The sequence below is a fragment of the Vanessa cardui genome, chromosome 11 (genome assembly GCF_905220365.1).
Source record: "Vanessa cardui chromosome 11, ilVanCard2.1, whole genome shotgun sequence".
NCBI classification, from domain to species: Eukaryota; Metazoa; Arthropoda; class Insecta; order Lepidoptera; family Nymphalidae; genus Vanessa; species Vanessa cardui.
Window position 1 is genome coordinate 6098442 of NC_061133.1, and position 27115 is coordinate 6125556.

General features: G+C 34.4%; 1 protein-coding gene across 1 annotated transcript in view; it reads right to left on the reverse strand.

Annotated features, from left to right (window-relative positions):
* Positions 1-1891: 1891 nt before the first annotated feature.
* Positions 1892-27115, reverse strand: part of LOC124533705 (transmembrane protein 132E) — a 72838-nt gene continuing 47614 nt past the window's right edge. Inside the window, exons 2-21 of the mRNA XM_047109153.1 lie at positions 18938-19769; positions 17951-18097; positions 16979-17246; positions 14906-15049; positions 13320-13494; positions 12756-12904; positions 10675-10876; positions 9440-9612; positions 8955-9123; positions 8230-8502; positions 7731-7865; positions 7616-7656; positions 6974-7157; positions 6046-6355; positions 5822-5927; positions 5550-5668; positions 4961-5256; positions 4797-4886; positions 4454-4614; positions 1892-3932 (exon numbers count right to left, since the gene is read on the reverse strand). Of these exons, the coding sequence (XP_046965109.1) occupies positions 3918-3932; positions 4454-4614; positions 4797-4886; positions 4961-5256; positions 5550-5668; positions 5822-5927; positions 6046-6355; positions 6974-7157; positions 7616-7656; positions 7731-7865; positions 8230-8502; positions 8955-9123; positions 9440-9612; positions 10675-10876; positions 12756-12904; positions 13320-13494; positions 14906-15049; positions 16979-17246; positions 17951-18097; positions 18938-19769 (3989 nt within the window). The 3' untranslated portion in view covers positions 1892-3917. The remainder of the gene's footprint in view (positions 3933-4453; positions 4615-4796; positions 4887-4960; positions 5257-5549; positions 5669-5821; positions 5928-6045; positions 6356-6973; positions 7158-7615; positions 7657-7730; positions 7866-8229; positions 8503-8954; positions 9124-9439; positions 9613-10674; positions 10877-12755; positions 12905-13319; positions 13495-14905; positions 15050-16978; positions 17247-17950; positions 18098-18937; positions 19770-27115) is intronic.

The following is a 27115-nucleotide window of genomic DNA, read 5'->3' on the forward strand; positions in this document are numbered from 1 at the left end:
GTTTTAATCCATTTTAATTAACGTATCATTAAATGAAAGTCATTTATATTTATTATATCATTAACTTCATGCCAAACGTAAGTCCTAAGATCTTCTGACCCTTGTTGAAGAAACACATCTAAGATGAGGGCTAGTACAGATAGCATAAGTGTAAATACACAATTACACTGATTTATTCAATAAATAAGAATGCAGCACCAAGTATGTTATACATGGGTGGTAAAATAATAACTAGAGGCGGCGAGATTTGTGGACTCATTAGCATTTATTATCATATTTTAATCAATAAACAGTTTTATCAATTATATTATTTCTTATATCATTGAAAGTTGGGTGGAACACCGTACAACTTTATGGTCCTTCGAGCCGGATATGAACCAGCGACCTATGGATATACAGTTCACTGAAAGTTGGGTGGAACACCGTACAATTATGTTCTTTTTTAAAACTGCGTTACTCGGTAGTTTTAACTTACACCGCCAATGCGCTACCAACCTCGGAAACTGAGTATTGGATCTTGTATCCATAGTTGCAAAAGAGGACGGATTAATGTTCCACCTGAAAGTGTATATGTGTCACCACCGCCCATACACATTAACGCTGTAAATCGAATCAAATCAAATTCCTTCATTCAATATATTGATTTTTAAATTAAACACTACTCCTAGTCTGCCACAATTGTAGCCACCAACATACCGAACTATGATGTTATGTTCCTTGTGCCGGTAGCTACACTGGCTCATTTAAAATCGGAACACAACAATAATAAGTATTACTGCTTGACGGAAGAATATATTATGTTGGAGTGGGTTGGAGCGAGCTCGGGTAACTTGCTTGTGCAAGCTCCTCGGGGTAGGCACAAATCTACCATCGATAACCCTACGAGCGTAAAGTTATAAGTAGGTTGTTTCAGAAAAAAGATTAATTTAAGAAAATATTTATTAATTGCAAATTGATTACGTCTTTCTTAAATTAAGAGATTAGTTTCTTTCATTAAGCATTTTAGTTGATGGTTTTTTTTTATTAAAAAATATTTCCCTGATTTATAATTTATTTATAAAAGTGAGTCGAGATGGCCCAGTGGTTAGAACGCGTGCATCTTAACCGATGATTGCGGGTTCAAACCCAGGCAAGCACCGCTGTTTCATGTGCTTAATTTGTCTTTATAATTCATCTCGTGCTCAGCGGTGAAGGAAAACATCCCGAGGAAACCTGCATGTGACAAATTTCATAGAAATTCTGCCACATGTGCATTCCACCAACCCGCATTGGAACAGCGTGGTGGAATATGTTCCAAACCTTCTCCTCAAAGGGAGAGGAGGCCTTTAGCCCAGCAGTGGGAATTTACAGGCTGTTGTTGTTGTAGTTGTTGATTTATAAAAGTAATTAGTGATAATAGAATCAATAACAGACAAATAATGTAATAAATACTTTATAATAAACTATAAAAACGAATTCATTATCAACAAAAGGAAATACATTTTTATATAAATTATTTAGTGTGACCATAAAAATACTAGTTCAAGCCATATCAAACATATTTTATGGTTTGAAGTAATTTAGTTTTTCTTTTATATTTTCTGGAAGTCCAAGTCTGCTTCACTTTCAATATTGGATTTTAAATTAACATGGTTATTTTTATTATTAAAGTTATTAATTTCGGGATATTTACCATGTTTTTTATTTTTGTTCGGTGGAGCTCGATATTTCGACATTGTCTACGAATGTCTTGTTCACGAGACTGAACTGAGTCTAAATTAATAACTTTCAATATTATTATAAGATTTAATGATTCTTATCACATTTGCAGAAAGGTAAAAGAAAATATAAAACTTTGGTTGATTACGCATGGGTCAGGTCTGTACAGCAATAAAAGATCAAAATATTTAATAATGTTTTATTATATTTGACATCTTATGAAAGGATTTTCGTGACAAGCCTCAGTTTGCATACATGTATAAATTTTGTAGCATTTATTAATTATTATAAACTCCTCTTTTATATAACACGGCAAAACTCAACAAAAACAAAAGATACAATAACAAATACTACAGCAGTATATGGTTTCCTGTGACTCGTCTACAAAGTACAACCTAACGACGAAAGCCAAACAACATCCTAATCGTATGTTATGGAATATCAAGTTTTTAAATAGTTTGCTAGATCAAGCCCAACAGTTAAGATTCAATATCCTGAAAACATATTTTATATAGCGACATTTAATTCCACTGCCAAACTTACATTCTAATAAATAATTACATTTGCCGATAAAACGTCTATTAATAATATCCAGGGTCACAATTATACAATTACAAGATGAAAACATTTACTATTCAGTGTACATATGTAACAGACACGAAATATTTCGTCATAATTGAGTGCAACTACTCTGTCGATAGTATGTCAAGCAACTCTACCACATTTATTAACTATATCCACCATTCCATCTCCACAAGTAACTATAAATTATATAACGTCATAACAATATTTACAAAGCCTAAAAAACTAACTTACAAGTAAATGCAATGTACATTTTTCAATAAATTAATAATAGTGTTTACATATTATTATATAATACAAGCGCTATATTTCATATGATATGGCTTTTTTATTTAATAAGATGACTGCATTAAATAAATCGTAGCAGTCAGGTATCACATAATTATATTTCCATTGAATCTAAATCTTACTGATTACAATCATTTTTTTATTGAACCGTTACATTGGATACTGAAATAAAATTAAAGCTTTTGTAACATTTCAGCAAACTTGATATTATATATTAAATTAGGCCAAATAACGTCTAAGATTTTAAATAGCGGTGGTATGTTACAAGGAACGTAAAGAAAAATAAATATATTCACAATCTGTCGTTATTTAAACAGTATTATATTTTTGAGCAAATAATTAGCCCTATTTTTTAAATTATTTGACTAGTTCTGCCTTATGCTATGTTGTTACTAAACTACCATTATTTCTAAACACTGGCATTTATAGTCTTACATCTATCTTTTTGAATGGGACTAAAGGAGGAAAAATGAACTATATTAACGTTCGGAGCTCGTTGAGAAGGTAAAATTTTTCGAGAACATTATAAAATAGATACTTGTCCAAATTGTACATTTGCTTGCGATACAGATATTGGCTAAGCTAAGACATATGTAAGTGAGGTAGCGTTTTTACTGTCTCTAGTGGAAAATATTTACATATCTAGAATAAAATATGCAAGGGTTATTAAGTTTTAATTGGAATAATAATATATTGAAGATTAAATAATCTTATACTTATGTATAGGTAGGTATAATATAGCTCTGATAAATAGATTAGACCGTGAATAGACGTAACTAAGAATATCAATTTACATATAAAATCAACGCGCGTAATTTATTATCTACAATATTATTGACATATGAGTATTAATTAACTACACGCACACAGTAATCAGGGTTATTTGAATGTGTGCAGCTTTGTAGATGACTAGAGTAAATACGTTTAACGCTAAATAAGTATAAAAGTTACATCATCATTGTTTATACTTCGTTTTCGATCACTGCAAGGATCCACTTTTGGACACATATTGTATGGAGGATAATACGTTGACTCTATTCGTACGATTCGCTCAAATGCTCTAACAAGAATTTCAATTGTCTTTTCATGAAATTGTTTTTGTGAGCAATCGAGTCGCAGAGCATTTTAGTTGGTGCGACATTGTTACCGTTGTAAACGTTTTCGTAAATGTGCGCATCAATATTTGCATGCGATTCGCTGTTAGGAGCGTCAACAGTACTATCCTCGAGCCCGGCTGCCCCGGCTGAGCCGGTGGGGGCATTGAATACGTCGATTGGAGGAGCTTTGATGATATGCTGATATTTAAACGTAGACAATATCTGCCGGATCTTTGCAATGATCTGCTCTACTCAGGCGTTTGATTCCTGCGAAAGATTTCAAAATAGACATAAGTCAGATTTTAAGCTGAATTTTTAAAACGTAGTGAGATTATGTTGTGAAATTCTATTCGATCTAAAAAAACTAGTGAGAAAGATATGCTTGCTAGCTTTCTACTAGATGAAAAAAACATAAATGATGTTAAGTAAGAACGCGAAAGTGAATTGTGTCTTAGGCGTTGCATGTCTTCGAGAGCCGCTCTAGACTGTTCGAGAAGTATAATAGGATGATTAATAGGTATACCTACCTATATAACTATAATACTGCATGACTTTAGGTATATATTATATAATAATTGTATAAAACGTATTTATATAAAATACTATCCTAAATATCATATTAAATGCATCAAAATTCAGGCTCTATCATTCATAAGAGAGTACATCGAACATCGAATTACGACAAAGGATATGATAAGTTCGCGCCGTGGTCGGTCGAGCACGTATCGATGCAAGCGACACAGCAACGCTACGCTAGAAGCATGTGGGACGGTGGGTGGCATTTATACCTTGAGGTTGTGGAAATAGTGCATGATCTGATCGTAGTCCATGTGAAGGTCGTCCAGACCGAGGGACTCCACGGGAGCGTCGGCCCGCAGCTCGTCTTCCCCGCGAGAGTACATGGGGTTCCCCACTATAGTAGCGCGCTTCACTTCCGGGGAACTGCCTCCTGAATTGATGACACGACATGTTATATTAATTTATTAATTATTTATATGGCAAAATAATGCTTAAATTGGTAAAATTTTTAAGCGACTTCAAAAAAAGAAGTGTTCTCAATTCGACCAGTATATTTTTTTAGACACAAAAGTATTTGTTTAATCGTTTTGTTACAAGTCTTTGACGATTTACCTTTAGTCTGGCTTGTAGGTTCGACGAAGTCAGATTTAGCATTCGATTCCTTGTTCTTGGACTTATGTCTCATTTGTACTTCCGGTAGGCCTGAAACAATATTTATTTTATTTATCGTGCCGACAATTGCGATTCACTAAAATATTAGAATAAAATATATTTACCGATTCCAGAGTCATGCATGTAGTCGGGGCTTTCTGGTTTAACAAAAGTACGCCGGGAATCATCCGTTCCTCTGTTGAGTCCCACGATCTCTCTGTAATCTTTATTTTCCATAATGAGAGGAGCGTCATTATCGAATTCGAATAGCTTGGCGCAGTCGTCTTTGTTAGTAAGCTTTTCTACAGGGTTATCGTCAAAATCGTTTCGTAGTTGCAGGGGGTATGAGTCGCGTTTGTATTGATCTTTTATATCTCGGCTTGACATATACGGAGCATCCATTCTGTTTAAATCAATAATTCTGTAAAATAAAAAAAACAAAAATAATTTAAATGAAGGCCTTTGAGCAAATGTCAAGTGAAATATGTGGCTATTCTCGGTAATACAACTAGAAAAATATAAGTAACGAGATCTAAGATATATAACATGTATCTTGTGCTTGCAATTACAAGAAGAAATAACGTTAGAAATTTGGAAGCGGGTGACTCGGTATAAAACCGTACTTGCGGTTTAAATAATCCAAATAAGTTTTATGATTCACTTACTAAAAATTATATAACAAATGTTTTTTAATTATTAAATATAATATATTACCGGTCTGAGCGTCGGCCATTTTCCGGAGAGCGTTTGGATTCATAATCGCGGTCGTGTTTCTTGTGGTGATTTCGGGAATGGCTTCGGCGAGTTGGTGGCATGACGGTATCTGACAAAATCTGTAAAAATATTTATTATGAATCATTGAACGTATTCAAATGTTAACTTATTCTAGATCCATATATGCTTTTTCGTATATTTATAAGATTAATATCAAAAATTCTATATTTAAAATTGGACAATATAACTATAAAAGTACAGATAATATTTACTTTGTTGGAGTTTCGAGGTGGCACTGGGACTTGAGGTTGTGGTGTTGAAGAGTTCCTATGGGGAGGAACGGGGGGTCGGTAGTCATCTTCGTTGCTCGTATCCATCCTGAATTTACAAAAACGTAAATAAGACAAAAACACAACTTACACTAGTCTCACTAATATCTCAATGTTCGTATGGCTGTTGTGAAAGATGCAACTAATGATGACAATGATAATCTTACTGCCAATGACCGTCTCCGGAGTTTTGGCGATTGTGTCGTGAAGGTTTCTTGCAGTACGTCGTGGAGTCGATTACTCGGTCGCGCCTCTCGCTCTGCGACGGCAGCTCGATCGAATTCGGGTTGTCGAAGCTCGTCACCATGACGTTTCCATTTTCGCGTATCGCGTCGTCCGGATCCACGTAGTTGTAGTTGAGCGGGTTTGCCGTGATTCTCATCTCTCGATTATTGTTGCCTTTCTCGATGAGATGCGTCGAATTACGATCAACGTTGGCGGGTTGACGGTTTCCATTTCTTTCGATAGTCGCCCGACCTTTAATGCAATTAACTTTCATCCCTTAAATGATCAAGTAAGACGTGTTTAAGACAATCAAATGTAAATAGACCATTGAATTAAAAAAAATATATACGTGTATTAGAAAAATTCTAATTAACCATGTGTATGATACCACATTAACAATATATATTTGTGTTTTTTTTTGCAGAAAGGCTGACCATAAAGAACATCGATACTGTAAAGTAAAAAACTATTTCTATTATCGTCGATGCACCGCACCTTTGTAATCCAAGATAGTATTTCATTTTAGTTGTAAATACTTTGACGACCTCCGTGGTCGAGTGGTGTGTACACCGGTTTTCAAGGGTACGCCACTCCGAGGTCCCGGGTTCGATTCTCGGCCGAGTCGATATAGATTATCATTAGTTTTCTATGTTGTCTTGGGTCTGGGTGTTTGTGGTACCTTCGTTACTTCAGATTTTTCATAACACTAGTGCTTTAGCTACTTACATTGGGATCAGAGTAATGTATGTGATGTTGTCTCATATTTATAAATACATGATTACTATTTGGCATTTAGGTCGGAAGACAGAATCACAAGGTTATATTACAAAAAGGTTTATTCTAAGTCCAAGTCATTAGAGCATTACGTACCGAGCCAAACCCAATCGTGCGCGTTGGTAGTGGAGTCCCGGGCGGGCTTGTCCCGCGTGAGCGCGAGCGTGGTGAGCGGCGCCGCGCGCGCGCTCTCCGCGCCCGCCAGCCCCGCGCCCCCCGCGCCCTCCGCGCCCGCCGGCTTCAGCCGGTAAGCGTACACCACGCACGACACAACGAACACCTGCGAGCAACGAGTAGAGGCTCTTATCTCTTTGCTAACAAGACCGATCTGTCGAATTTTGATGTATATTTTTTTTCAGAAAATCGTGCCTCTATTTTGTTATTTAATACACTGTATTCAGGAAACAGACGATATTGTTGGCTATATGGATTTTTTTATAAAAAAATATATTTAGAATTAACTCATTTTTGATACTTAAATGATATCTTAATCATTTTTCAATCACGGAAAAGCATGTTAAATTATTATCGCAGTGCATTGGTGTGAGTAAGAGACGTGTTTGCAAGATAATTCAGTATTCGTAAGATATCTAAGAGTAAAGACAGCAAAAAAATATTTTTATTTTATTATTAAATATTTAGTGGCGCACCTTCATAATTGAAAAATCTGTAATCTTTAGGCATATTTTTTAACTGATTTTACAAACGTATTTTAATAAACGATCCAAAAAATCTTACCACAATTGCAAAGCAGAAAGCTCCGAGTAAAACGAACATGCCTGCAAATGAAATAACACGAAGTCAATATATTGTTTCTTACATGTTAATAGTATTTTGTTATTGTGAAACTCACCGATTTCAACTTGTGACATATTACTTTGTGGAGGATGTCTGGGGTGGAGAGCGGCATTGCTTCTAAAAATAGAACCGTATTGTTGCGCTTGTACTGTGGGCTCGTGATTGTTTTCATCTTTGAAAGGCGAAAATCCTGAAAAAAAGAAGTCGTTTAATAAATTATTGTACATTTCCTACCAAACTATTATGATTTCATTCGCATTAATCTATTATAATAAAAGAATAAACAAAAAAAATAATACAAATTTTGTAACTGTTTTCGATTAAACGATATTTTTCTTAATTATCTTAGGAATTAATATTAACGCTGGCATCCCCGTGTATTTGGTATGAAGCAAAAACTATGATTTACATTTAATAGTTGCCTTTTCCTTAATTAATTTTGGGACCTAGACTGAAAGACTGGGACTGAAGTCCCCCTGTTCATTGCTATAAATAATAAATAATGTTTATTTTATTTGAAGATTCCGATAGAATACTTTAAAAAGCTTTATTACCTTTTAGTACGTCGCTGAGGTCGGACATGCCGGTGCGCACGCCGCCGCGCGCCATGATGTCGTCGTTCTGCGGCGTGTCGGGGCGCTGCGGCGCGTCGCCGCCGCTGAAGTCCACGTCGACGCCGGCCGCCGCGCTGGCCAGCGCTCCGGGGATGTTCTTGATGTTGGCGGGAGTCTTGGCGTCGCCCTTGCCTGGCAGCGCCACTCGGCGCAGCGGACCCGAGCGGCACTGTTCCGGCGTGAGCAGGGTCACTCGCAAGAGTTCGCCGCTGCCTAGAATGTTTTTTTTTTTTTTATTACTCGTAAATTAATATAAGATTTTAAATGAACATGGTTATTTTTATTATTAAAGTTATCTCATAAACCTCGTGAACAAGACATTCGTAGATAATGTCGAAATATCGAGCACCACCGAACAAAAATAAAAAACATGGTAAATATACAGAAATCAATAACTTAAATAGTAAATTAATTCATATTAAAAACAACAAAACAAGTCACTGAACAAACTAAAATAAATCATTTGTTTTAATTCGTCACGACTCTATTTATACCTACTAACATGATTATTATACATATGGAAGTTAAAACGGGGGTAAACTAAAGGTATATCTTAACTCTATCAAATAATCGACCGGCTTTTATAATCGAATCGTTACAGAAAAGTCACGCTAATGCGCAATGCGGTCTGTATTATTTTTCATAAATTTGAAATCCAAACCCACCTTCACCGACAGCAATAACGCGGGGATGACGCGAGGCCAGCATCGGCGCAAACGCCACGACCTCGGTGTCCAAGCTCTCCACTAGCAGGTAATAGTCAGACACGGCAACGTCCCTCAAAGCTGTATGACTTCCATCGGAGAATTCAATGTCTATATCCAACAAGCCTTCCTGAAATGGTAATTATTTTACTTAATGACTCATGCCGACCCGCCTTAAGTCACCCGTTTAACCTTTACAACCTTAACGTTCGAACTATTATTTCGAGGCCGATTAAAGTTCATAGGTCAGAGGTCACACATTGGTTATTACTTGATTTACGAATGTTTGTTTGGGACTAATAAATCATAGCTTGATGTTTAAACTTAATAGCGTTGCCTTCTTGGAGTTTCAAATTTGTTTTTATCGCTGAGTATATGTGTGTGTGTGTGTGTGCGTAATTGTTTGGATGTTGTGTTTGTGTTGAGTGTTACAAAATACACTATACCTGATACTGCGCCGTTAATCGTCTGGTAACCGTTGTCTCAGAAACGTATCCATTCTCAATCGCCGTGTCCGGAGATATATTTAGCTGTAATCCCGATATGACACGCACGAGCAGACGAGAGATTGAGACTTTATCGTTGACCACACGAACTTCGCGGAGTCCAATGACTCGTCCTGTTGAAACATACAACATAAAAACAGATGAACAATATAGCTAGAACACTTGACTTCACCGATGGTTAACCATCAAACGAGACAAGCAAACGAACAAACACAACAACAACAGCCTGTAAATTCCCACTGCTGGGCTAAAGGCCTCCTCTCCCTTTGAGGAGAAGGCTTGGAACATATTCCACGCTGTTCCAATGCGCTGTTCAAATGGAATACACATGTGGCAGAATTTCTATGAAATTTGTCACATGCAGGTTTCCTCACGATGTTTTCCTTGACCGCTGAGCACGAGATGAATTATAAAGACAAATTAAGCACATGAATCAGCGGTGCTTGCCTGGGTTTGAACCCGCGCTGGGCCATCTCGACTCAAACGAGACAAGCATCGAACTTAAATTCAGTTTATAATACATTTCGTGTTTTGTGAATGAAACGCTTGGTGGTCCACCAACCCATAATGGAATAGGTACATAAGCTCCAAAAACTTTCTCAAGAGGTTTAGGGTATAACTTAGCAGTAGAACATTTGTGTCTGTTCCTTTACTTATCAACAACAAAAGTGATAAATAAAGATACTAACTAATGAACCAATCAAGAAAACCATTTGTATGATCTCTACAAAAAGTCTCAGGTATTGTACAAGGAATACGAGTATCGGTCGTGCTTAAAACGTAAAAGACGATAGACGTAAAAGAGATATCAGAAGACCAACACTAAAATGCCAGCGAAGCCGTAGGCTACAACTCGTATCATTTAAGTTTAGTCAATGTAGCCTTTTTCCTAATGAATTAATCGTTTATGCCAACCGATTTATATCAAAAATGTACCCATACTTTCACGTTTCATAATATCTTAAAAAACTAAGTTTGTATGTAATTACAATTATAAACTGTTAAATAGGAAATAGTTAAAACTGGCTCGTTGTAGCTTTGTTCACTTAATTTATAAGGACGACAATGAATAAGTAATCTATTTTAGAGCGAGTAAGAAAGAGATAGAAGATGTGAGAGAACGGTGACTATTGTATATTTAGCCGACAGTTATAGAATGATGTAATATAGCGTACCAGTAATGGGCGATAGGACTTGCACTTCCGTGCGTCCGGTGCTGCGGCCTTGCAGCACGCGGTCACGCAGCGACGCGATGCGCGGGTCGGACACGCGCATCAGCGACAGCACCAGCTCCGTCACCTTGAGCCACGTGCGCCGCGACACGAAGTACGACACGCGCCCCGAGTCGTGATCCTTCGCGAGAAACCGCGCGTACACCTGCCATACATAAATAAATAAATAATCACAGAGTCGGATTTAAAGGTCTGGAGGCCCCCGGGCCACAAAGCAGTGGGGGCCCTAGACAAACAGAAGCGTGAACAACCTAATAATTATATTATCATGAATTAATTACTATTTTTATTTCAATCAGTAAGCTATGATTTATTTACTTGTATCGGTAACTTTTAAAATATTAAATAATAACATCATTATAATTTGACTATATCTCGATATTTGTGAACTTGCTGAAAAATGTGGTCCCACTAATGTGGAGGCCCGAGGGCAGTTGCCCCGGTTATCCTCCCCTAAATACGGCCCTGAATAATCAGGTATTTTTAAAGAAGCTGCTGTTAGGTATTAAATATGTAAGGTTAGTAAACATAATTTATTGCATATCTCAAACAAGAACCAAACACAAAGAAAATAAAATTAAAAAGGAATAGTAATAAAAATATGTAAGGGTTATTTACGATTTTTTTTATAATTGTGCAAAATGCTTAACTATATACATAGTTAAAATATATCAAAAAGACACTTTTGATAATAAAGCTGATAAATTGGTCAATTATGTAATTTTCAGCTTTCAGTTTTATAATTAACATTATTAAATTTGGATTCGTTAATGACCATCGGATTTTAGTCTTTATTTCAGTTATAGCTAAAAGTCATTATAAAGTAAAGTAAAGTAACAGCCTGTAAATTTCCCACTGCTGAGATAAGACCTCCTCTTCCATTAAGGAGAGGGTTTGGAACATATTCCACCACGCTGTTCCAATGCGGGTTGGTGGAATGCACATGTGACAGAATTTCGATGAAATTAGACATATGCAGGTTTCCTCACGATGTTTTCCTTCACCGCCGAGCACGAGATGAATTATAAACACAATTAAGCACATATATATAGTGGTGCTTGCCTAGGTTTGAACCCGCAATCATCGGTTAAGATGCAGGCGTTCTAACCACTGGGTCATCTCAGCTCAATAATTAGGTACTTTTAAAGAATTCGCTATTAATAAAGATAAGGTTAATGTTAAAATACTTTATTGTACGCCACAAACAGAAATAAAGAAATCATAGCACTAGACCCAAAAAAATGAAATTAAAAAAGAATAGTAATATAAATATGTAAGGGTTATTTACGTTTTTTTTATAATTGAACAAAATACTTACTCTGTATAAAATATATCAGAAAGATACTTTTGATAATAAAAGGATAAAGCTGATAAATTGGTCAATTATGTAATTTTCAGCTTTCAGTTTTATAATTAACATTATTAAATTTGGATTCGTTAATGACCATCGAAATTAAGTCTTTATTTCCGTAGTAGCTAAAAGTCATTATATACTGGAAAAATGTCATAAAGGTATATAAGCAACTAATACATAAAACCAGTAAATCATTTAATATTTTTAATAAATATATGTATTTATAACTGTATTAATGTCAAATGGGACCTGAGTAACATTAGTAAATTATAGATGTCGTGATTTGGCGTAACTCCAGGAGTACGTCGGTAGCATACTTTATTAATTAATGGTTAACTTCCTAAACTAAGAGCACTAAGCGCTGTTAGTTAACTGGACGTGTGTCAAAAATTTTCTTTAAATATATCATTAATTTTGTCAATTATTTAATAAACAATATCCATATTCATATATTTAAGAAATAATTTAGAGTTTAATATACAACTAGTAAAAGTAGGAGCAGTTGTCAATTACTAGGTTCATTTTAAAAACGCTTTCAGAAACAAAACAACTTCGTACTGTATCGATCATGTAACTAACTACTTTTCCGCTGAAAGCTTTAGAAGCCGCATCACAGTATACATCTATACCATTTTACTTTACTTACAAAGAAACCAATCTCTATACAAACCTCAACATTGCTTTGTTGGTATCTGAGTCTGCAAGAGCGCTGATCCGTCAGAGAGTTGGGGGCGTCGGGTCTCGAGCCGCCCCACCCTCGCGACGACAAAGACCGTCTTAATCTGTCTTTAGCATTCGCCTCGTCTGATACTTTCCAGCCTTTTAAAAGAACATATGTGGGTCAATACAAGAACAAAGTAGATAGAGATTGTACTCAATCCTCTTCACACACACACACAGATAAAGAAAATAAAATACTAGTCATACATACGCATGTGAGTATTTTGTTTCGTTATTAATTGAAAACAAAATTGAAAATAAGAACAAAATTTTAAAAAAGTCATAAGCGGTATCGTTTTTGACAATTCTAGAACGTAACGTCAATAAAAAGACAACATAAAATGCCTATCCTTTCCTCTAATAGCTGCTTAGACATTCGATCCTTTAATTAAGAGGGTTAATTGTTATCTATTAAAGGTTTCCTGCTTAAGTCATTAGCGGGAATAAGATATATCGTGTAACATGTTCAAATTTACTGGAATAATTAATGTAATTTTAAACATATTCAAATTACCTTTAATTTGTGATAGGCGATTATCGTCGACATCTATTTCGAGGGGATACTCCGGCATCCAAACTGTAAATCTCGCCAAGCCAGTGTAGGTACCATATTTAACGATCACGGAAGCATTTGACGATCCACGGATTTCCGATCCATCTACATATACGGAACTGCACGATGATGAGACCTGTACGTGTGACACACATAATAATAAGAATCTTATATGTAGTAGGTAAAGATTACAAATATTCAAGGAAAACTATAATTATATTATATAAACCATTTTTCTATATTCGATGTACACGACATTTGCTGCGTTTATGTTTTATGAATAACAAATATTCCTAAAGATTGTAATCCAATTTTTTAATATTGCTTCTTAATTCAAATTATGGTTGTGTAAACCTTTTAGTCAAAGAACATTCGGTATAAGCTTCAATTGCTTACATTTTTAATATAATTTTTAACATTTTTAATACCGAATAAATTTTTAGTACTAAATATTTTAATAAACTGTATAAACCTTTCAAGAAACATGTTATTTTAATACAACTTATATCTTCCATCTATTTTAGATGTCAAATAAGACTTATGTAAAAAATGTATCACGCATAAAAAAGAAGCATTAAATTTATGAGTGAAAGAATGTTTGTTTTATAATTGTTATACCTAATTATAATTGTATGAAAATACGACTAAATATAATAGTAATCATTCTATTTATTTTTATTTTGTAATATACAGTAATTAGTATGGAAATTACTGTCGTTACGCAAACAGTGCTCCTAAAAGCTTTTTAATTCCATTCAAAGTACCCTTAATTTGTAATAACGACTGAACCGTTCCCTCCTTAAGGTTACCTATACCTACCTTAAAAATTCCCCAGGGTTATTTTCCGCTTTTTCTGAATAGTAATGGTTAACCTTTTACCGGATTCAAGATACCTCTTAAATTCGGAATGATGCTTGAGATGAACAATTTAAACTTAGCTCTGATATTCGAAAGCCAACGTTTCTCATTGTAGTTGTTCGCTCCGAAACTAGTTCTATTAAGTTCTGATTCCCGTTTTTTATCCATCTCAAGTTTTGCATGGGTAAAATTAAGGTTTTGCTTTGTAATGTTTCTACCCACCGAATTATCCGCCAATTCTAGGTTGATCCATAAATAAATTAATAGTTTTGTTAACACAAATAGTAGTTACTTTAATAAAATATTCGTGAAATATTAATTGAACTGTTATCATTTATTTTTTTAAACATCAAAGTGGTATTTGTCGGAAAAGTCAGAAATTGTTAGGCTTTTAGGAGATCTAAAAAACTTAAACACAAGGTTTTTATGTATCTTTTATGGTTTTTGGTACGCATCCGAGTTTGTCTCTATAACTATGGTGACACATCAAGTTATGTATATTTCGAGCTATATATAACATATCATATAGTCTATACTGTCCTCCTTAAACCTATAAAATTAGCTATGAAATATTCATATAAGTTGACATATTTTTGAACATAACAGACAAACTTACGTCGTTATAACATTTGAATGTTTGTAATTTATGCTATGAAATGATTCAGCCGTTTCTAAAATGTTAGACTAACCTTAAGTACGCTCTCATCTTCCGAATGGCAAGAGCTCTGCAAAGTCACGTCAGCCACCTGGCCAGCTTGTGATACTATCAGAACCTTCATAGCTTGCGACACCTGTCTCCCGGTCAGCACAGCTGTATTCAGAACTTCCCAGTTCTAAACAAGAATAAAATTTTCTTTAATTCTATGTATCAAATGACGTTCCAAGCAAATATTTTCATTCTTACGAACTTTACGTAACGTACACTTTTTAGACGAACTTGTACCGCCGATTACATTAACGTGTAAGTTAAATATTAACGTTTTGGATTATCGTCTGAAAACCTTTATCTACTCGGAATAAAAAATATTTTACGGAATATCAAATATTTCCCGTTCAGTATTTTTGAAGTATCCACCAAATTATTGGTATGTTCGCTGTTTTAATATTAAATTGTTTGCTCAGTAATTTACGAGATGTTTTCATACGACAAATGAAAACGCAATGAAAACGTCATCCGCAAGAATATTTCAAAGGTTTATTTCTTCAAGATTAATCATAAGTATATATTAAAACGGCCTTCTTGGTCTGAAAGCGATGACATATGCTTGCAATTATTAATGGTATTGATTATTTTATGCAGACATAACGGATACATTTCATCACTTATTTTATTGTACCATCACAACATCGTTTTATATTGTTTGAGTACTGCCGACCGAACGATATAAAACTGTATTTAAAACATGACATCATGTATAAACTCACAAGATAACACAAGTAATTGACAATTGAACTAAATTGGTTAGAATTCGTTCCCAATGAATAATTTGTCTGAATGAGAATTCCTGGCACCATAACAACGTAAGCACACAATTAATAACCACAATATTAAAGGCGTCTTTCATTGAGAACACGCAATGGAAACAGTTATTCGTATCTTAATCAATTGCTTAGAAGTAAGCGCCCATCCATCAACGAACTAATATGAAAATGCCGTTCCCTATCTAAGCTTAACGCTCACTCGAATAAAATACAAACTGCTTCTCAGTGAATTAACTGCTAAGAAGAATGATATCATGTGATGGAATGCGAGTGAACTTAATTTTATCTATTTTTTATCTATATCTCGCATGCTTGAATAAATTCTCAATCTTATTCAGTATTCACTTAAATATTTCCATATTATACAGACTAGGAAACTTGTAAGCTTGCATTGATTTATACATGAAGCGTTCAGAGAAGTTTCCTTTCATTAGTTGTTAGTTACACTGGAACTATTCTTAACGCATGAATATTTGATCTGCAATGTCGTCTACAAGCAGTGGCGGATTTCTAAATACACTAGCTAGATTTGGCTTATAGGCTAAGCGCAGTGAACTATATTAACTACGACTACATGTAATGCAGCCGTAAAATCTCCAAAGTTAAACTAGCAAAAAGAGGTATTAAAAATGGCACAGACACAAAAAAAGGTTAAGACTTTAAATTTTCACAATGGGTCCTTTTTTGTGATCATCGATTTTAAATTACTTGAATGCATATACTTTTCTTTTATGAGAATTGTACCATATACGGAGATATAATTTAGACAATAGACAGTGTATTTATAGGTGTGTCTCATACATTTATACAATTTATCGCATTATTCGTTACTGAGAATCTATTAGGAATATTTTGGGATCGTATTATACATAGCGTCTACCCGTGTTGACAGTTTCCTATGTCCTATTTTCGTATGTTGTTAACGACATTTAAACATCAAAAGTATAGAATTAGCTCTCAATTCCAAAACATACGGGCGGTGTCACTTTACTTTTAAGTAACTTGTGACTAACACAGACGTGTTATTCGGAAACTTAAATAGCTCTTCTGTAAAAGTTCGATGGATTACTGAAACTTTATATAACTTATGTGCTTACTTAATGTTATATAAATTTATCTGAAATAAAATAATAAAAATAACTCTATTTAATTATTAGACATACACCAATACCATTAAAAATGTCAATATTTATTATGAAATTGTATTGATTTCTTTACTCGTGCAGCGTTTTAGAATACAATATTATGCGAGCCAATATATATTTTTTTATTAAACTTACCTTAGAAATAGGAAGCACAGCTTGAATGTCATCTTTTTCAATATCAAGTCTTGTGTTAACTCGGTGTTCATGGGGCGTTTCTTCAGTAGTTGATGTAGCACTTGGTGTGGAAGATACCTTCGCGGACCAGCTAATCCGAGCTGTACCACGACCAGATTCCCCCTCGGAACCTTCCGCGTCCCCTTCGCCTTCTGCCCCAACTTCTACCAGCCATGTAAGAATCTCTTCCCAGCCAGGACCACCAGCTCCAGTATTCTCCTCAATGTCTCTGTACATTACAGTTGAGCATTTTTTATCTGTATATAAATCAAATGAGCCCTAGTGCTTAAGAATAAGTTACCGTTCGTTAAACTATTTGAAACTTTTGAATTCAATTCTCAAATGGTAACAAATGAATTCGCTTCGTTAGTAATTTTTGATATCTAGCCAAGAACAACTTGACCGATGCTCACTTTAAAATTCAAAAGGTTAGTTCCATTTTAGTGCTACAGGCGTTTTGCCAATTCACAGCACTGTAAGGGCAGCGCCACTATTCCAGCAGAATCTTAAAAATTTCGAATATCGGTAAATCGTCATCACGTAAATACTATAAATTACATTAGCTTTTTAGATCAAGAACATTTTTAAATAAGGATTTCACGTATTTTTAGTTTACATAGTTAAACTTCTCGTTTTGTTGAGACAGTTGACCCACTTTTAAGCGCTGCAGAACGCGAATAGCTCGAAGGCAATGGTTGACAAAATTGAAATGGAATAGAATCCTATAAATCTGAACCGCAATCCCGACGATGGTAAGCAGCTTGCGGAAAAGATACCGAAATACGATTTTGAATTTTAAGCTTGGCTCTACTAAATTATTGATAGGTTGTGACCTATGTACATGCAGAGATTTAATCTTAAATTTTAATTTCGATTTCATAATTTAATTAAGAATATTTTTGCTAATATTATATTATTTTGGTAAGAACTTACGTTTCAAGATTGTCGTCATCACGCAGGGGTTGTTCGAGACGCGTTGCTGTAACGGTCGCGGCACGTGGCTTAACTTCTGCAGTCACTGCCCATTGAGAGTTAGCTGATGTTACGCTCACTAACCTCAGCCCAGACTTTACTTTCATCCTATTAACAAAAAATATAAATTTCAGTCCTAACTTTAAAGGAATATTTCCAAATGTTCCTATTATGTAAAACTAGAATGGTTATAAATTTTCGTTTCAGCGCAGCGGTATTCCCGTGCGACCCTACGCCTCATAACTCAAAAAGAACCGATATATTTGCTGAAGTTTCGAAGCAGGTGCTCGTTTTACTTAGAAATAAGGTTTTTATGAATCCACTAAGAATACTATTATGTTAATGGCTACTACTAAAACTCTCTATATATAAAATATCCATATCATACTATACATATATTTTTTTTTGTAAATTTTAACGTAATTAACATTACTCTTGAGCTCTTGTATATTTAAATTTTTTATTCACTTAATTAGTACGAAGTATTCACAGTTGCACGCTACGGCTTGCAAAGCGCAATTTAATTTATAACTACGCTTGACGCATTTCATACACATGCGGCGAAATTGTTTATTCATAATATTTGTGATAAACTAACGATCTGCCCCGACTTGCATTTTTAAGATACACTATGACGAATGATATATATCTATGTATACTTTTGTATGTATTTGTGCCAACTTGCCTGGGTAGGTAAATACGACTCATCAGATATTCTATCATCAAGTAGTAGTACTTAGTATTGTTCCGGTTTGAAGGGTGAGTGAGCCAGTGTAACTAATAACATTATTGTTGCAAAGAATGGTTAATATTTCTCATAGCACATATGTATGGGCGAAGTTGACCACATATCAACAACTTTAGGTAGTCAATTTGTACGTCTGCCAACTCAATAAAACTATTTGCATATAAATAAATTAAATAGTTATTATTTAATATTTAACTAACCTGATAACAACATGTCCTATTGAATGACTGGTGTCACGTCGAATGACAAAAGGCAAATGCAGTCTAAAGTGAGGGTATAAAGGCGCCCGTGGCAACAATAGTGCTGTGTCTCCCGCACGCGCTTCTCTATACCCAGCACGAGCTCCCGACAAGGTAACTGTGCCTAATGGCCAAGCTGGTTGCACAGATACTTTGCCGCATACCCCCTCTCCAGTTTCACCGCTGCTTGCCTCAGCTGCACTGTACGCCAGTTTCATAGTTCTCGGTGGTCGTTTTCCTTTACCATCTGCTGGCCACCATGCAGCTGGGACAGTCAGTTCTGCCAAACACGCTCCTTCTTCGCCTTCCGGACCACATGTGGCGGTCAAAGTTTTTGTTCCGAGGCTAGCGTGAAGAGTTATGCATACACGACGAGGCCTCGCAGCTGCCCTTCGAGCTCCTCCTTCGCCACCCGTGTGGAATAAAACTCTCAGTACGGGTGCATCTTTGGGTAGTTCTCGAAATACAAGATGGGCTGACACGTCAAGTCTATGCGCTGTCGCGTCTTGCAATTCAACTAACGTTGCATTTCTTCGTGGCGGTTCAAGAGGGTCGGGAACAGCGTAACGAGCTGGAACTGTTTGTTTTGTAGAAAATGGTCCATACGTTGCTCTAACAGACGCTGGGGCGGAACCTTGAAGAACTGTAAATCGGTCGAGGGAGAGAAGGGCACCGGGAAGTGCTGTACCCATTGGCTCGGGTGGGGGACCCGATCCACTCCATCGTGCTGTATGTTTCAGGAAGAATCCACTATCCTTATTTTCAAAGTGGACTTCCACGGCAAAAACGACGCCTGCAAACAAAAATATTGCGTTACAATAATATCAAGTAAAATATAAATAAATTCGTTATATGATTAAATTTTTACAGAATATTAAATAATATATGACTTTCGAAAATAATTAATATTTCAATGTTAGTATAAATCTAGCAAAACACATTTCGAGTTTAGATATACGTTACTAAGCCAAATGGATATAATTTTGGTAGCATAAATACACAAAGAAACTTAATTAAAAGAGCTGCTGAATATTCTTTTTGACGTATTCATAGAAAAGCGTTAGACGCGATCTCGTTATTCGTCTCGGTTATTGCGGGGATTCATGTCACATTCCCTCGGTATGAGTGTTAAGCCCTCTTCATGGAATTCATTACGTTTCTGTCACTGTAATAAGCGTTTACTTCATACGCATATGTAAAGCTAAATTACATTACGTTATATTTAATCAACGTTATTTTTCAAAGTTATCTTTTTATAATTCAATTATACATGTGATTATATTAATATTCATACGTATTATATATATATATATATATATATATATATATATATATATATATATATATATATATATATATATATATATATATATATATATAATCACTCGTTATTATATGTCTTGTTTATATTATATAATAAGTGGTCGTAATGTCGTGGTCCTGTCGTGCAGTACCCGGGTTGAAGTTTCAAATACAGATTTTGTTGTTCGTTTTAAATTCCCAAACTTAAAAAAAAGTAACTAAGGCAATTTATTTATACTTTTGTTATGATCACGGTGGGCTAAAAGACGGCGCCATATTAATAAATTTGTTATTTTGAAATAAAGACGATTTATATAAACGCTGTCATGAGTATGTAATATATTTCCGTAAATATAATTTTATTAGAAACTTCAAGTTTAGAATCGAAGTCGGTATAGTACGACACAACTTGCATGTAGCATCGGCAAAATTCGTAAAACCGATCACATCCGAATTAAGTACGCCATCCCAAATTATCAATACTTATTTCTTATGTGAATAATATGATCTTTACACAAACTTAACGTGTTATATCATATACCTAATATATTCGTCAATTTGACAAGTCGATTTGCTTTCTCCGGTTGAACTGATGCGAGAATCTATAGCAACGTATAGCGACAAATGGCGCGATAGGGAGCTATTTCTATTGGTTGTGTAAATCGCCAGTAATCGGTTTTACTAATTTTTTAATTTGTATCGTACTACATTTATAACTACGATAAATTCTTTTTTTAAATATTTTCTCAATGTTCAATTAATAATTGCGCCTTAAGCCGTCACATAGAGTCATTTATATACATAATAAAACTATTTAATTCAACGTAAACAAAATAAGGTAATTTAATTGTAATCATTGTTAATGTTGAATTACCCCGGTACTGCAATAAGCTGCTTCATTTACAAAGAAACGACTTTTCTGAGCACGCGTCTCGCGCACGGAATAGAGAAGGATAATAAAAAGCTTCAGCACGTGACGCACTTAGAACAAAGAACACTTGCAGAGCTTTCAATCCCTCCGCGAGATATGATACCTTTATATGAGTACTGTTATGAAGAATATCCTTCAACTACACGTTTCATTTCACTTTTGTGCTACACATTTTTTTGTTTTTCATACTTATTCAGGATTTTGAAACATTCAAAATATTTTTCTAATATGATTACGTTTGACACTGAGTAAAAATTAACAAAAGATTATAATAATATATTAAAACTTTTTTGTCCGATCTCCTTTTGTAGATAATATAATAATATTTATAATAAAGTACTCGATAAAGTATTACAGTCATTTTATAAGAACTAAGAAGGCTTATATGTTTTAAAAACAATACTAATATTATAAATGCAAAAATAGTCCGTCTGGCTGTCTGTCGGCTAAACCGATCCAAATTCGATCTACGTCTATCTAATTACCGATACGTCTTTAATACATCACAATAATATTACAGTTATTATTAACTATAAACTGTCTGCATAGCTTAACCACATAAGCATGAACTGAAATACATTTCAGGTCATTTAATTATTATTATTTTGACTACATGGCAACGCACGATCGAAGTTGGGAGTTAAATAGTAACAACGATATTACATATGTGCAAGCCGACATGTCAAAGCGGCTATGACAACCTACCGTGACAAATTAACAAATATTTACCCGTTAATGGAGTCCACCTCCACAGTATCATATTCATTTTATTCCCCTACATTGAAACACTATTACCAATCGTACGTATATATATACTTTATACCGTCCGAAATGTGTTGAAAGCTTTTATGAAATGAAAGAATTTAATGGGAGTGACATAATTAGTAGGTACAGTCTGAAATAAAGATCGGACTATGTATGTTTTTAATGCGGGTAGACTATCGATGCCCTCCAAAGGTCAGCAAGATAAAGACGGGTGATATCGAATTACGGCCACGCCTGCCTATCTTGGATTAGTCGTGAGGCAGTTATTAGAGGGGCTTAGCTTCACCATGTCGCCCTCTGTGTTTGCATTCTCTACAATCGATATGAATGTAAAAACAATTTCGTACGGTAGTTTTAGCTTTACTTTGACAGTGCGAAAATAAGGTTTAGTACAGAATTTGCTTGTTCAATCTGTAATTTTTGTATTCAACCAATTCTATCGATATACTTACAAATATATTCGTAATGAAACATGTATAATGTATATAAGAATAAAGAGGAATTGGTTTCGTGTGGACTTATTATTGCATAAGAATACCCTTTAACATATTCTTACTTCTTCCTAACTTTTTTTAACCCCCGACGCAAAAACGACGGGGTGTTATAAGTTTGACGTGTCTGTGTGTGTGTGTGTGTGTGTGTGTGTCTGTCTGTACCACTCTAGCCGCCGAACGGATGGACCGATTTTGATTTAGTTTTTTTTGTTTGACAGTAGAAAATGTCGAGAGTGTTTTTACGTAAGTTTGATGAAAATTGTTCCAAGATGGCCGCCGCCACAAAATGACAGATTAGATATTTTTTTTAAACTCCATCAATATGGGTATCAAATGAAAGGGCTTGACTAGTAGAATACTATTAGATATGACAAATTTAAAATACAAGATGGCTGCTTCTACAAAATGGTGCTTTACATTTTTTTATTACAACTTGATCAATATGGGTATCAAATGAAAGGGCTTGACTAGTGAAATACTATTAGGTATGAAAAATTTAAAATCCAAGATGGCTGCCTCTACAAAATGGCGCTTTATGGATATATTGATATCATTTGATATCCATATCCATATCCATCCATTTAGACTTATAGCGAAACTATAAGCATAAGAGGGGTGTTATAAGTTTGACGTGTCTGTCTGTCTGTCTTTCTGTGTGTCTGTCTGTCTGTGGCATCATAGCTCCCGAACGAATGAACCGATTTCAATTTAGTTTTTTTGTATTATAGGTGTTTTACGGGCGATTGTTCTTAGACATGTTTGATGAAAATCGGTTTAGCCGTTTAAAAGTTATGGGGGGTTAAAGTGGGGAAGAAAAACCGAATGTCTGTAAATATGCTCAATTGGGGTATCAAATGAAATGTTATGACTTGTACATCACAAAAAACATTAATTAATAATTAAATAAAATTATTAGATAAAAAAAAATAATTAAGAAACAAAAAAAATTAATTAGTAACTAAAATAAAAAAGAACAAGATTGACCTTAAAATGTAATCTTAACTTTTATGTTTTAAATCAACAAGTACCAACGTATTTACAACTTAACCAGAGATATTATAGGGACGCTTACCTTTAAAAAGTATAAAATAAAAAAATAAATTAAAAATTTCAGAAACCCCCGCCACAAAAAACATAAGCTACATTTAAAAAGTAAAAAATAATAAAAGAAAATTAATCCTAAAGTACCTATATGCATAAGTATGTATTAATATTTAAAAAAAAAATTCGCGTTGGGGGACCGAGCGCTATTGTACAAAATAATATTAAGTGTTATATAAAAGATGAGATAGGTAAGCATGTGACACTAATTAATTAGGTGCGGTCCCCCAACGCGAAGTTTTTTTTTTTTAATATTAATACATACTTATGCATATAGGTACTTTAGGATTAATTTTCTTTTATTATTTTTTACTTTTTAAATGTAGCTTATGTTTTTTGTGGCGGGGGTTTCTGAAATTTTTAATTTATTTTTTTATTTTAAGATAAGTGTTCGTTTCATTATTATGTTAAGCATATTTAATACTAGGGAAACCATAAATATTATTATAGTCGAGTTAGTATGACCGGATTCTGGGCTGTAGAAACGTTCCAACCCAAATAAAACGAATTTATTTAGGTAAGAGAATGGAATGTTAAAAATAATGGCTAACCGTCGCGAGCCGCAAGGGCGGGCTACTAAATAAATTGTTTGCCTTTTTCAATTTCAGAAAGCGAAGCCACAACGCGTCTACGTATTTCAGTGCATCAAATGGAAATCATTTAATATTAATGGTTAGGGAGCTGGCGCATAAAATGATTATATATTTTGCCCATGCAGGCAGATCTTCTTTGATAATTGTATTAATTCGAGGAAAGCAAAAGGACAGTATCTCCAACTCGATACAATTTAGAACTACACAACCAACCCAATTGGAGCAGTGTGGTGAACACCATAAGCCTTCACATTAAAAGAGAGCTTCACAAAGAGAGCCTTCACATTATCACGCAACGTGTCGTGAGCTGATCGATTACATTTAAATAATTCAGCTTAATTCGATGCTTTAAAAACAAATTACAACTCAAAATCAGCGCAAAGCATTTTTTTAAATCCATTTAGGGAATTAAAATGAATGAAATAACGCGCTGTTCCGTAATAATGAGTTGATGTCTGTTTCACGATAAATTTTGTTTTAAGGAAGACTTAGCTTTCAACTTACAGCAAAAAAAAAGTATTCTTGTTTGTTTTTATTTAACGCAGTCACGTAGGAAACTAATTGACCGGACCAAAACGATCCGTATTGTTCTGAAGCTTGATCTATATCGTTATGAAACGTGAGAAAATACTCTTAATAATAAGCAATGTATTTCTAAGTTATCTTTGTTCTTATATTAAGAAAGTACAAGAATATTATTAATTAAATAAATAAAAAAAACCCCTAACTAATTATAGATATATATTGTCCGATTAAGTATTTGATATGTTGATTAATAATAAGATTAGTTTGTACTTTAATAATAATATTTTAAATCACTCCTTCATCTTGCTAATTGTAAGAATTTCGATGCAACTTAATAAACATCATATTATAAAATCTATATTGTGATATCGATATTGTGAAAATACACATGGATAACATTTATGTAGAAAAATGTGTGCTGAGTGTAACCAGATTGCCATACTGGTTTGCGGTAAAAAGCTGAGATCAAAGCTTTGGCCATCGTCACGAGTTAATTGATTGTAATCACCAATTGTCCCTTTCTTTTATATCGAGCAGAAACAGGACAGCTGCACATTCTTCAGTTAGGAAATTGAACCATGTGGTTATCGATACGGAGCAGTCGATGTTTCTTGGAACAATGCTGGAATGACTCATGATTCCAGACAGTTCGCAGTCATGATAATATTTAAAATAATCAATTTATAACATTTATTTAGTATACATACATGCATTTTTAATATAATATTAATGAATTTCAAAGGAATTTAAGAAATTATAATTAATGTTTTTTTTTTAATTTGTTAATGCATTTAATGAGTAAATTAATTATTATTATTTTACGGAATACGTACGTATTCTTGCACTGTATGTATTCTTGCGATATAGGGATGGGCTAGGCACAGTAATGTCACCAGCGTCAGCTCTCGAATCTCGCTTTAGACGTTAACCTCTCATACACTCAACTTAAGAGCACTTCTATGAAGTTTCGTTACGCAATACATTTCTCGCAGTTGATTTATGTACCACAACTCATCTAGGCACCATAAAATATCAAGGGCCCACATAAGTGTATCTACAATTGCTCTCACAAATATTATGGATACGAAAATAAACAGAAGCCTATGCTGTTTGTTAACTATAAACAACAATTATTAATTATGCCGAAAATTTTCACTCAATTCGTAAAGTAATTTATGGAGTCGTATCACAGTGTAATACAGTATAAATGTATAAGGACAGTCTTGTTCCTCAAAGTTTTATTCTAATTGCCGTGTAATCAGCATCCGTTCCGTTTAGAAGTGTCGCCCCCACACATTCCTAACTTATTCACACATATACGAATCCGTCTTAGAATTCCGTGAGAGTATACAATGTTCGATGCATTCGCTTTCCTTTGCATTGTTAATACATGCGTAGGCCCTTGTCCAAGTTTATTCGCTGCCTGTACATAACGGTACGCCTTTATCAGGTGTGTGATGACAAAGATTTACTACCGTATATATAAACATCTCTTAATATATGAGGTGTTACAAGAATTTTTTGTTTGCTCATTTTTCGAGTGTTGTGAAAGTATACTGATTATGTTAACCGTAATTATGTTTGAGTTGATTTAAATTATGCAATTAAAAAAGATAATTAGATAAGCCAGAAGAGCGTTCATGAGGCAAGGACTTTTCATTGCGGCGAAAATTTCTGACAGATTGTTAGTGTCCGTAATTAGTCGGGAAGGTGAAGGGTGATTGTGTGGCGACAAGAGCGCTTCCTCCCTGCGAATTGTCGTGCTCAACAATATCTTGTCTCGCTCATCTAAATGCAAATGGACTAAAACGCCCCTTGATCTTTGTATTCGCACCCCTCATTTGTCTAGTTGTGGTGTAAGGATTTTCAAGATTTACTTACTTTGTTCACATATACCGAGGAATAGCTATGTAACATTTTGAGAATTTACAAATTAATTTTTAATCGATTGAGAATGTTTAATAAGATAATTATGTTTACCAAATCATTTTGTTAAGCATCAAATTATCTTATTTTTTATATTAACACTTTCGCACTTTCTTCATCAATTGTGTGTCCGATTGGTACAACTAAAAACTATTAAATTAATAGTTAAACTGAAATGGGATTAATTAATGTATGTATATCAATAATTGGAATAATGGTTAATACCTCAGATCATATTTAACTACCTAATAATTTGAATAAATTGCACTTTCGCCCAAAAAAATTTACGGAATGCACCAATACGAAATAATTATTTTTTGATGGTATACAGTGGATAGTCAGAGTAGGAAAACTACTTCCATTGCTTCATTCTAGTATGTATTATTATACCTACAGCGCTTGACCGTTCGGCGTTCAAGCCAGTTACGAAGTTAAACGCTGACGTTTCAACGGTTATACAAGTACCTAAGTATGTATGTAAATTTATATATGCATACATACA